The 13,711-nt window shown below is 35.9% G+C and overlaps 1 protein-coding gene across 1 annotated transcript in view; it reads right to left on the reverse strand.

The window, feature by feature from the left end:
- LOC121406165 (kielin/chordin-like protein) overlaps positions 1-13,093 on the reverse strand; it is a 54,230-nt gene extending 41,137 nt beyond the window's left edge. Inside the window, exons 1-3 of the mRNA XM_041597184.1 lie at positions 13,000-13,093; positions 10,248-10,328; positions 6,067-6,191 (exon numbers count right to left, since the gene is read on the reverse strand). Coding sequence (XP_041453118.1) covers positions 6,067-6,191; positions 10,248-10,328; positions 13,000-13,057 — 264 coding nt within the window. The 5' untranslated portion in view covers positions 13,058-13,093. The remainder of the gene's footprint in view (positions 1-6,066; positions 6,192-10,247; positions 10,329-12,999) is intronic.
- Between the last annotated feature and the right edge of the window lie 618 nt (positions 13,094-13,711).

The raw sequence follows: 13,711 nt of genomic DNA on the forward strand, positions 1-13,711 counted from the left end.
TATGCACAATGCACTGTAGTGTTCAGAAGCATATTTATTTTCTGGCATATCAAGTAAACCTGAAGGTGAATACTATAAAGATTCAAGATTTATCAAACAAAACATACATGTAGTACTATGCAGACTTAAAGTTTTTTTTTTTATCTTGTATGACATGTATGACCATGGAGGAATTTCACTAGCAAAGTTTTTTGTTTGTATATCAGGCTTCATCTAACTTAATTGAAATTCTTCGAAAAAAAAAGTTCCAGCCATATAATTCAATTTAAAAAAGAACTGTAACAAACATTGGCCAGAGACTGAATTAAATAATAAAATGTTCACAACATGACAATGTTGGTTACAGTTGAAATACATTAGAGCGTATCTTTGACCCTACCCCAATTTCCTGACATTTAATTCAAGCCGTTCACCTGATCTATTTAGAGGTTAATGTGGTAATGACTTAACTCATGGGATGCCACTTAGAATTGATTTTTAAAAAAGTCTGAAAATCATCTCAAATGACCAGTTTCCTTGAATCATAAAGAAGGTGTTTTCATTTGAGGCATTTTCCCCTGATTTGAGGTATTTTTTTAAAAAGATCTTTGTAAGTTTTGCAGAGCCTTTTTTAAGTGATTGATCACTTGTTCTTGGGAGAACCTCACTTTGATTCAGATCAACTAAAGTTGAAATCTGATCTTTCTCATTCCAGATTAGAACTCTGAACTTAACAAGCATCTGAATACAACACATAATATATTTTACATACTGCATTCTTTCAATTTCCTTCATAAAGTTTTTTTTATGGCCAATAATATGAAAAAAGTCTGAATTCATAGTTTAGTCTGAAAAGTGGCATCCTAGAAATTCACAAACAAATTGGTGACTGCCTTTTCTCAAATGCTTAACCTGCAAAAGAGGCAAGTGACAACACAAAATTATGTCCACACGTAAGTAGACATATCCATTTTTTAGTGTAAGGTTTGGAAACTAAAGTTGGTACAATTCATAAAGTAACATAAATCATGTTTTATAGATCTATCTTGCATGTATTTTACTCTGTGGTTTCCTATTAATGTTGACGGTTTCTAAGTATAAGATTTCTCAGTATAAGTTGTTGAAGTATTATCTGAGAAAGAAACAAAGTAGGTTTCTTTAAGGAAAAGGCTTTTAACATTTATAGTAAAAGTAATCAAAGGTGTTAATTTCAAGGAATAAATATTTTAATAATTCGTAGGCCTACATATTAGGGGTATGGTACATGTATCTATGGAGGAATATGTTGTTTGACCCTATCTAGGCCGGGGGGGGGGGGGCCTCGGAGGCCCCCCCCCTCAACGAATTGCGCAATATTTTCGCCGTGCGAAATTTTTTTACCGCGCTGCTCGCTGAGTTTTTACTTTCAAGTCTTGCGCAACTTTTGAGACCAATTTTGCGTCACCCGGGTACGTGGTTCCGAAATTACGCAACATTATGTAAGTGCATGTCAGACCGAAAATTGCTCAAAAACGTGATTTCGTGTACAAAGTCAATGCAAATTGTGTTTTCAACCAAACTTCATAAATGTATGATTATTTTTAGTTTTGCTAGTCTAAATTTATTCATGTTATGATTTTTATGATCACAGAAGAGTCCCCAACAAATTTCATTGAAAAAACAATGAAAAACAAAAGGTCAAAAAAACAAAGAAATACATAAGAAATTGCAAAAAACAATATAATACATTAGAAAATGATTTGATATCACAATTTTTTTCATGTATTCTTGCTAAGTACACCACAAAGAGTTTCTATACCAAAAATGAGTACATTTGGAGCTTTATTTAGGAAGTTAGAGGAAAAAGTATGATTTCGCATACTAATTACGCATAAATTAGCATAATCACTTAATAGCGATTCGCATGAAATAAATTACTATACAATCTTGTAGATTATGTCCCAGACAACCCGCGTGCCAATTTTCGGCGCGATCGCGCGGTCGACGGCCGAGATCTTAGGGGGGGCCTGGGAGGCCCCCCCCCCCCTGGCCATAGGAACTCCCAAAATACCCCGGCCTAGATAGGGTTAAAGGACAGGTCCACCCCAACAAAAACTTGATTTAAATAAAAAGAGAAAAATTCAACTAGCATAACACTAAAAATTTCATCAAAATCGGATGTAAAATAAGAAAGTTATGGCATTTTAAAGTTTCGCTTATTTTCAACAAAATAGTTATATGAACGAGCCAGTTATATCCAAATGAGAGAGTTGATGACATCACTCACTCACTATTTCTTTTGTATTTTATTATATGAAATATTTTTATTTTCTCGTCATTGTCATGTGAAATGAAGTTGCATTCCTCCCTGAACATGTGGAATTCCATTATTTTAACATTTTGTGCTTCAGCAAGGAGGTCGTAATCATCTAATTCGTAAAACTTGAAATAATTCATAATTCAAACAATAAAAAACAAAAGAAATAGTGAGTGACATCATCGACTCTCTCATATGGATGTAACTGGCTCGTTTGAAATGTCATAACTTTCTTATTTTACATCTGATTTTGATGAAATTTTCAGCATTGCGCTTGTCTGATTTTTCTCTATTGATTCAAATCAACATTTTTCTGAGGTGGACTTGACCTTTAAGTTTAAGATTTGGGAGTGCATATTTTAAAGCATCATTGGTATACCTGTTCGTAGGTGAATATTTCTTTGTCATCAACAAGTTCTTAACCAAGAATACAACACAAACTCAAAATTAGCAGAATGAATATTTATCTCTATGCATGCTGAATGATTTTTTTTTTTTTTGGGGGGGGGAGGATAAAATGACAATTGTTTCCATGTTATTTTCTTTAATTCAAGTTAGCTATATTGCACCATTGATACTTATTTTTATCATATAAATATTATCCAAGACTCCATTGCCTTTTATTAGCTTATCTAATTTGAAGGTAGGGGAGAAACTATTTATTACGATTGTTGAATTCAATTCTTCGAATGTGCAAAATTGCAACATCAGCGAGCAAAGGGTTAACCCTCAGATAATGAATACTTTACATTATCTGAGCAATGATTAGGTTAAACTAACCCTGCTCATCAAAATTTTACATGGAATATCACTATTCACTCAAAGAGGACAGGTGAGCCTGAACAAACCCTTTACTGAATGTCAAAGCAACGTCATACCTCTTTCAATCTTAATGGGATATCAACCAGGTATTTCCTGTATTCTGTTGCTCACAAAACCATTCATGAATTCCCTTACAAGTTACTAAAGATTGCAGGACATCAGTGCCTGGCAACAAAGAACTCAGTGATTGATCATAGGGTTTGTTTTTGTAATCGATCATACACATTAGCCAATGTAATCACTTGTATAAATTAGGCCTGTGATCAGTTACTAAGCTTTATGATACCAGGTCCAGATGATATATGCCAACAGGTTGGTAAGGTCTTCAAGTGGCTTCTATGACAATAGGAAGTTGTTAATTGTATTTGGGGTTTACTCATTCTTCATTCTACATGTACATATTACAAATCATACAGTTTTGGTTTTAATGCATTTTACCAACTACAGGTACATGTACAGGACCAAGACATTGGACATGCAGGATTACAGTTTATCTACATGTAGTTAAACACTTGGGCCTGTTTCATAAAGTCTGGTTATAATAACAAATAATGCACAGTCTGTATAACATATTTACTATCAGCAAATCAAAGGATTTCAGTAGCTTTAAAGGTAAATGCCAGTTTTGGTAACAATATCAAAATGAGTTCGTACAGAATCCAATGAAATGACCACCAAAGTGTCTGTTTGTATAAATAAAGAATATGTGCCAAAGGATTCTGGAAGAAATTGTGTAATTGATGAGAAATTAGCAAATAAGCACAGGATTCGGGTCAAGCGTCGGGCACGACATTCAAAGCAATAATAATACACTGCCCCACGTGCGCTTATCTGTGTTGGTGATCTTCAGTGTGAATATTTTTCCGAGTCAGCGTAGCTTTCAAGATTTCACAAAGTTCAGTTTATGTGACTGTACCAGATCTAGATCCTTGATGATATACTGACAATCAAGCCTGGTTTTACAGACTTTCTCATGAAATCAGTGTTTACTGCAACTACTGGCATTTCTCTTTAAACTTGCAAATTTGTTATACATTTTTTATGAAACAGACCCTTGGTCTTTTTCCATGTTACAATGCCTCGTTTGACTGGGTGGTGTTTCATAAAGATTTTAAATGTAAGTAGACTCCCACTGAAACATCATCCAGTCCCTTCAAGAGGAATAAGGTCACTTAACAAAACGTTGAGTCATGCTTCGTTGTGACTCTTAGTGGGAAAGTGTTTCTACTTCTAATCTTTTAATTTTTATATAAACAAAAAAAAGTGGAATTGGAAAAGTCCCAGTTGGCCATGGACGTCACTGTAGTTCAGTGTAGTGGTTTCATTGTACATCATGTGTCATCCTGGCAGAAGCCACCTTAAAGAGAAATGCCAGTAGTTGCAGTAAACACTGATTTCATGAGAAAGTCTGTAAAACCAGGTTTAATTGTCAGTATATCATCAAGGATAAAGATCTGGTACAGTTACATAAACTGAACTTTGTGAAATCTTGAAATCTACGCTGAAAAATGTTCACATTGAAGATCACCAACACAGATAAGCACACGTGGGACAGTGTATTATTATTATTGCTGAAATAAACACCCAATGGAAGTGACCGAATCCGCGCTCATTTTGCTTATTTCTCAGCAATTACACAATTTCTTCCAGAATCCTTTGGCATATATTTTCTATTCATACAAACAGACACTTGGGTGGTCATTGTATTAGATTCTGTAAAAAGTAATTTTGAGATCGTTACCAGAACTGGAATTTATCTTTAAGCAAAGCAGGTAAGCATGTACATGTATTCTTTCATGGGCATTTAATTGGTTGTGAAAAGGACCACATAAACTTGATGTTTCGACAAGTGTGTTCTTGTCCACTTGAGGAGAATGAGCAAAGAACACAAAAACACACTTGTCGAAATGCTGAGTTTGGGTGGTCCTTTTCGGGACCAAGAACTGCCCTAAAAAAGGAAACACGGTCTTATTAAGTGAATCCACTATACTATACTGTACTGCTCCACTATGGAAACCTCCCGGGGGGGGGGGGGGGCACTCAGTATATAATGCATAGTGGGTATGTGCCGCGGAGGGGACCCCCATTTTTACTCTCAAATTTCCATTCCAAGGCATAGCATTTTTGTCTTAATGAGAAGAACAAAGAAATCCGCTCCAAGGCATAGCATTTTCTTCTTATCAAGAAAAAAGAAATCTGCTCCAAAGCTTCACATATTTTTCGTTACGCCGTTCTGATTGCATTGATCTGCTACGATGAGCTACAATTTTGGTGAAAAGTGGCCGCAGAGCGCTGCCCTACATCGCTTCAGCTCTCCGCGAGCGCACCCGGCAGAGGCCGTGCTAGCTGCATCATGCACACATGACCGTTCCATAGGGATGCATACGCACTCACACGCTGGCGATCTGTTCCAAGGACCCCCGTTTTCACAAACATTTGTAGTTCCGAAGCCTGTTCCGAGGACCCTCCTTTTTACAATAACCGCTCCAAAGCCCCCGTTTTCTGTTTTGCCTGCGGCACACCCCCACCATTTTTTTGGTCGAGTGCCCCCCCCCGGGGAAACCTTCAGTTGCCGTAAAGCCAGGCCCTTATTGCTAAGTTACAAGCACTCATGCTTCGATAACAGTCCAGGGGCCCGTTGCAGAGAGTTGCGATCAAACGCAACTCAAAAAATCCTCTGCAACTTGATTTTCTGCTAATGAGGCACCCGTATTAGGGACTGGCGCTTGATATTTTGACTTGCATTTAAACATAACTCTTTCTGCAACAGGCCCCTGGGTAGTGCCATGGGAAGGCAGCGGGTAGGGATCCACAGCCTCTTAACATTTTTCAATTATTAGTAATATAATTACATGAGCATGTTGACCCTGAAGAATGAATGCCACTGGTTAGATTGCAATTTTTGTAAGAAATGGCTTAAGAAACAAAAAAGAAAAAGGGGGATGGGGGAAAAAAAAAAACCTGATTACCTGTGCTTTTAGCATGTTGACCATATTGGTCAAATCTCTGACTGATGTTTCCAACCGTTGGATACGATCAGATTCTCCTTGTGTCAGAGCAGCGGCCGCTGCAGGGCCGTCATTCTGTCTGGGCTCTGAAATATAGGCAAAGGTCATTTAATAAGGAAAATGTTCTAAAAATCTGAAAAAATGAAATAATAAAGATAATTCAAAATGAACAATGAGAAAAGGAAATAGATAAAGGAAAAATGATTTGTTGACAGAGTTCAACAAACTCTGCTGAACAATGTAATCATTAGGCCTATACAGGCTGAAACCTTAATTGACACATTTATCAACACTATACAGGATTCGTAAAGAACCACAATTCAACACTTCTAGTCTGCAATATACATACAGCTCAAAAAAGTCAGCTGGGCTGCATTTATGCGACCTCATATGCTAGAATCACAAACATGAATCATGATTCAAAACACAAACAAATCACCTTGACTGCAGAAACAGGGTACGTTCTATCTCAAGCCTATTGCATCAAAGTGAGCAGTTTTACCCAGGTATTATACGTCAACTTCAATTTGGGTTTATTTGCAATAGATACACATTGTCAATTTCCAATACATATTGTATATGGCTACCATGTAAAGCAGAAGCCAAGAATTTCACAAGCAATGCACATTATGGCATGAACATGGAATACAACAATGTCATAGAAACATGATTCAAATCTGTTACATTTATGCAAACTTTTTAAACATGATTCTGCAGAAATGTGTTTGCAAACGCCCTGTTTTCTGTTTCACATTTGTGATTCGAAACACTTTTACTTAAATTACTTTTTACCCAATGCAACCATGATTCTCTTTTTAAATGTGTTTCAAATCATGATATTTTGGTAAAAAAAGTGGCTCATAAATTATGCACCCCTGGACTTTTTAGCCAGCATAGAGTATGTGGACGTACTGTACATGGGGCCAGGTGATACCTCCATAAATCCTGATTCTTCATGCAGGTATGAAGAATCAGGATTTATGGAGCCTTGGAGGTATCACCTGGCCCCATGTATTATCCATTCCATTCCTGATATTAATGCAAGAACTGCAATTACTGCATAAATACAAAATATCAAAAATTTAGATTCTTCATGAATTATACGAAGGAATTTTATGTTGTACGTTAACAACTTTATAAACTAAAAATATCAAGAAACAGGATAACAGGTTTCCCAGCTTTACAAAAAAAAACAAAATGCCACAATTTTTCCCCGATGAAGTTTAACAATTATTTAAACCCATTCCCAGTTTTGCATGTTTTCTTAGTTGTTGCAATGAATTAAATGTATTTTCAGTATAAAAACAATAGTGCAAAACTAATTAGTACCACCATAACCAGTCATTCAATGGATGTTGTTTTGACACCCTTTCGAATGATCAAATTCCCTGATTTTTCCTCCTTTGAGGCAATTCCCTGATTTTAGGTATTTTTTATCAAATTTCCGAATTTTTTCCCTGACTGGAAAAAAGTAAAACAATTTTCCCCAATTTCCCTGATGGGCTAGGAACCCTGATTAAATGGAAATTTACATATCTGTAAAGGAGAAATGGTTTGCCTGGTTAAATATTTATTCGGTAAGACATAGAACATTTAAAATATTGAAAATTAAGTTCAGCTGCCATGATTGAAGAGTGCTATAATAGTCTGCAGGGTTTGCATAGATCTGCAGACTATCACAGCACTCTTCAATCATGGCAACTGAACTTAATTTTCAATATTTTAAATGTTCTATTTCCTACTGAATAAATATTTAACCAGGCACAATCATTTTCCCTTTACAGCATGTCTCCCACATAAATACTAGAATGAAGAGAAGAATAAGTGTATCTTATTTATTGACAGATTGACAATGATTGTTTGTTTGACTGGTTCTCTAATCTGTGCTCACACGCTGTGAGTCAAATCATGAGTAAATATTTATTCTTCAATTGTAAAAAAACAATAATCTCCAAGCAAACATTGAAATTGGTTTATTATTACAGTCTAGTGATTTCAAGCTTGTAAAGTAAATTCACTACCTCAAACGATTAAAACATATGACTCATCTCTCAATATGAACTTGCTTTGATTCTATGTGCACAGATCATAGGCTTTAGTTGTAGGCTTATTTTATCCTATATGGATTTCGAGTAATTGAGCAAGCAAAAGTTTAATTAAGTTATCAAGATAATCAGAGTCTCACATTAAGTGATGATGCCATGGGTTACTTAGTAGAATTATACCTAGTGGGTAATCAGCATATCTGACAAATAATCCATGGTTATGACAGATACCTGTCTAAGATCATCCTTCATTAGGCATAGGCCTGTACATGTATGTGGCCTAACTGAAGTAAACAGTCATATTACGCACAGGTTTTTGAGGCATCATATGCTCGTAAAACGCATAGAGGAGTTTCATTTTATGATATTAATTTGAGCTGAGATAAATTGATTGCTCATTCAGTCATTCTTAAAGGCCAGGAATTTGGACAGTGCTGTCAACCAACAAAATAATTTGTGTTGAGTCAGACATTTTAACTCGAACAGCATGTACCTCCTCCCCCTTAATAATAATAATAGGCATTTATATAGCGCCATCTATCTAGAAATATTCTATTCCGAGGCGCGTTATTATTATTATCCTTCTGTTTCTTCACCCTCTCTCCCCCCTCTTCCATTCCTCCCTCCTTTCCATCAGTCCTTCCTTCCCTCTCCTCTTTTCTCCCTTGCTTTCTTGCTCCCTCCATCCCTATACATGAACATTTCCTTTTTCTCCTCTCTTCCAACACATCTTTGCCTCTCCCCCTCACCTCTCTCCCTTCCTTTCTCCTTCCCCTCCTCCCCTTTCCGTATTCCTCCTATCCATTCTTGACACTCCTTTCCTCTCCTATCTCATCCCCTTTCTCTATCCCTATTTCCCTCCCTAACTTTCTCTCTCCCTCTCTCCTTCCCTCTTCTGTTACTCATCCCCTCCCCAGGATCCATCTTCATTCCTCCCATCCGTCCTTGCCTACCCCACTGCCCTCTATCCCTTTCCCTACTTCTCCAATCCTTCCCCTCCGGCTCCCTCACCCCTCCCATGGATCTCTGATTATTCTTCCGTCCATTCTTGCTTCCTCTGCCCTCCATCCTTTTCCATACAGTACCTCTCCAATCTTTCCCCTCCCTCTCTCCCCCTCACCCCTCCCTCCCCCAGATCCCTCTTCATTCCTCCCATCCATCCTTACCCCCCCCCCTCACCCTCTGCCCTCCATCCATTTCCCTACCACCCCTCTCCCTCTCCTTTACTTCTGTCTCTATCCCCTCTACCTCTCTAACCATCCTTTTTACCTTAGGGTCTGTTTGTATACTGGTTATTAACAGGTTAATACCAAGTAATAAAAACACCAAATTAGCTCCCAAGAAAAACATGGAAAAGTCTTCAAACGGGCAAAAGGGTCACCACCTACAATCAATGGAATGCTCTGTGAAGATTCAAAATGTGCACTTTTCATGCCAACATAATATTTACAGAAATAATAAAAGTAGCGCAAGTTTTTTTTTTAAATCCACCACTCAAGAGTACCAAAAAGTTTGGGGGTGAGAATGCCTCCTTTCTGTGCCATTTTAGATTTTGTGGTACCCAAAATTCTTATTAGACTACCTCAATCAAAAAAAAAAAATCATTTTGAAAAATGTTCCTTTTGTACAATGAAGAAACAAAATAATAGAATTGGTTTATAATAAATTTAATTGGACTTAACATTGGCCTTTTCAAGGTTAAGTTTTGAAACCTGTATAATACGCCCAACATGAACTTAGTACTAACAATAATTGCTGAAATGTAAATGCTATGCAGAAGAGCTTGTGTGATTAATTGTAAAATTCACATTGTATGATATAAATATATCGATCACAACTGCCAATAAATACTTACTATAAATACTATTTTAATGCTTCTACAAAATGGGTAAAACTATTCTGAAGATCACAGCGAGTACAGAGCGGATTTGTGCGCTTTGGGTGCAATTTTGCACAAATGCATCATCTCAAAGTAATCAAGATCAATTGAAATTGAGAGATTGACAACAGGTAATTACAAAGATCTTCAATTTTACTTTATAAGACTTCTAGAGTTATTTTCATCATTATTATACTTTCACTATTGTTAATACTCACCAATAATCAGTGTTTCTCTGCTTTGTAATTCGGCAAGTTGAGGCTGGTCATTCAATAAAATGTCTCCATTCCTGGCAGCAACTGTAAAAAATAATACATAGTTGAAATATTGAATGTACATATAATTATTAGTAATCGAGCTGAATATATATATCGAGCTGATTTTTTAAGCACAAATCCCAACTCTACTCTTATTACTTTTGTAATCTTCATTTTCTCTGACTAATTTTTGTTCTTTTCAAACAACTTTTTTTAAAGAATTGACAATTAAAGCAATGAATTTAGAGTACTTTTCAGAGCAAATATTTTGAACCATTCCTGTTTTACCTTTTAAGTAGTACTACACACTATATGTACAGGTGGGATCCATGTTACCCATATGGAATCACTTAATGTTTCTCACTGCTCACGAACTTGGAATGATCTTAAAGATCCTTTGGCATAACCGAACAAAGCATTATCTGTTCTGCTCCAGAAAATATTTAGACAGATGGGAAAAAGGAAGAAAATTCCACTTCCAAATTACATTTTACATTTGGTTCAGAGATTAGGGCAAGACTACAGAGAGACAAGGAGCAATCACCCCCAACCATCCTATCCAATTCACCCCCCTCCCCTCCCCTCAACCCCCCCCCCCCCACTGCGATTTTCCAAGCAGTGACAAAAAGGGACAAAACAAGGAAGACAGAAAAAAAAACATGTAAAAGAGATTGTTTGGCCATGTAACATTGATTTATAACAAAGTATACACTTACATACAATCATTTTCAATTAGAAAAAAAATAGATATAGATGAATTTAATCTTGCCCCCCCCCCATAAAAACATATGACTGTAGTAACTTTACCACGAAGGAGATAACCATCCCCAACCTTGATTTTCACTGTCTGTTGCACTAATCGTATTTAATATAAATGCAAAATTACCATAACTGTCAGTCTTCCTTGATATGCTATACATTTGCAGATACAAGATGAAACTTAAAAAAAGGAAAAATATATCAAATCAAAATTGAGTCTTTAATCGGGTCTGAAAATGGAGACTAGACATAGCACCATTGGAAGTCAAGGCTCTTTCTTTGGTGGATATATCATTGTCAGCTAAACCATTGGTAGAATTACATCCTAACTGATTCAACCTGATAATCAGGCACAGTTATGCCAACAAAGATTTATATTACTTTTGATTCCATTGTATTACTAGTGAGAGCAATTAGTAGCAAGGTTTTCAATCCTAGATGTGTGTTGTGTAGTAGACCCATCGATGAATGTTGCTTCAATAGACAAATATATTACATGCTTGTTTGATTTTTTTTCAAAATATTGTTTTTTTCATCTTGTTTATTCACAACACTCATTGAATTGGTGGATTTTATATCATTGAAGTTTATATATGGATTATTTTTAATTGAATTCAAATCTTAATTTCAAATTCAAATGCAAATTCAAAAGCAAATTGAAATTCATATTCAATTTTGTTTTCATAATTCCAATCGGATTTGGATTTGGAATTGAATTTGACTTTGAATGTGAATCTTAATTTGAGATGTTTATAGTGTACACCACATGGTAGCCACTGAATTATTATTATAGACTTCCCTAATGTATAAATATAGGCCTTTATTAGTTATTGGTTAATAGGGTCTACACAGTTTCAGCATGCTTTGATACTTTGCAGATTTTACCACTTACATGTAAATTCTCAAAAGGCCACCATAAGGTATTCCATAATGCAAAATAGGTCAAAAATACAAACTGATTAAAATCCATATACCAATTGAATAAAGCACTGTAAAATAATTTCTCTACAAAACTCCTTCTTTATACATTTCCAACACAACTTTACAATTTTATTTTGGTTCTTCTGTCAGTGGCATAACTTTCCACTGGACAGCTCATTATACTTGTAAGCTTTCTATTGATATAAAAATCATGAGAATCTGGCAAAATATCTGACAAAAATACTATAGTGAAAAGAAAAGGGTGAAAATCTTGACTGGTCAAATAACAATGAAGCAGACCATGGTATTGTTTGTGAGGAGGGTTTTATTGATTTCCTTTTCTCTCTGTTTTTCAATGAACTTCCTGGGTCTGCTAGAGGATGCATAGACTTCTATTTAATTGTAAGACTACAATAACTCTCCTACTAAATGGTTTTGAGAGAGAATACAAACGAAACGCAGGAAGATTTAAATCTACTTGACCCTTATTCTGAGTCAGGTTTAACTTAGACCATGGTCTTACTCTGTGCTAAAATTATGGGAAGCCAAAAAGGCAATTTTTATTAAGCTCCATGTATCTTATTTACAGTGCTCTTTCCTGATTCATCGATGGTGAAGACAATTTATATCTATTTATACTTCACAGACAATTATAAATGATTTGAGAGCCAAATGAGCTGAAATGTTATATCTTTACAGATAGTGATTTATGTAAATGTAACAATTGGCTATCCATACTTAAACCACAACTTTAAGCCTGAGTTTAAGTTAAACCTGACTTCAGAAAACGGCCCTTAATTCTATCATTTTTTTTTCAAATCAACTTGATACATGGAAAGACTTGGACTTAAGGAGAGAAATATAATGAATAATAATCAATCAATATCTTGCGAGCACCTCCAAGGTTGTAGGCCCTATACCTTTATCGAGTCTTTTCAATCATCTTGATGTTTGGACAAACTATGTCTTAACAAGAGTCCTTACTAACCACTACATTGCCGTCTTTGGCCTCTCCAAGAGAAAGAATACTAACCACTATCTTGTGAACATGTCCAAGGTTTGTCGGTCAACGCTAAGGGATAGAGTACCATCTCCTGCAACCAACCCTGTAGGGAGTATAACAAGAATCAGATGGAAAAATCACAAGTTACCATGGCAACAAAGATGGTTGTCATTTACCCCTGCCCTCTTTATCAGCATCAAGCAATATGGAGAAGAGATCATGCATTGGAAGTTTATCATGGGCAATAAGATGGATGTTCCTTTCTTCATTGAGCAGGCACAAGTTTGATACCAAATTTACATATCCATCCGGTAACAATAACCTAGCTCATAATAAGGAATTTAATCAATAGGACCTAACGTTAACATTAAGTACAGTATCTACTGTTTATTTCAAGAAAAATTATGTATTTACTGTGTACGCGAAATCAACCAGCTTCCAATTAATGAGATATTTATAATGATAATAATAATATAATAATAATATATGCATATTTACCCAGGGTAGCCACTTCAGTTTCGAAAACTTCTACCAGTTATCATTATTACCACGGCTTTAGCTGAGCTGCCTAGGCGCTCAAACATTCAAGGAATTTCTTTCTGCTGGGTACCCATTCACCTCACCTGGGTTGAGTGCAGCACCATGTGGATTTAGCATTTCATTCTTGTTTTAAGATTTCTTTTTCATTCTTCACTTTACTGGCAAATGTGCACATTAAAAAGAATGACACAATACGCACTGG

The sequence above is a fragment of the Lytechinus variegatus genome, chromosome 19, assembly GCF_018143015.1.
Source record: "Lytechinus variegatus isolate NC3 chromosome 19, Lvar_3.0, whole genome shotgun sequence".
Taxonomy (NCBI): Eukaryota; Metazoa; Echinodermata; class Echinoidea; order Temnopleuroida; family Toxopneustidae; genus Lytechinus; species Lytechinus variegatus.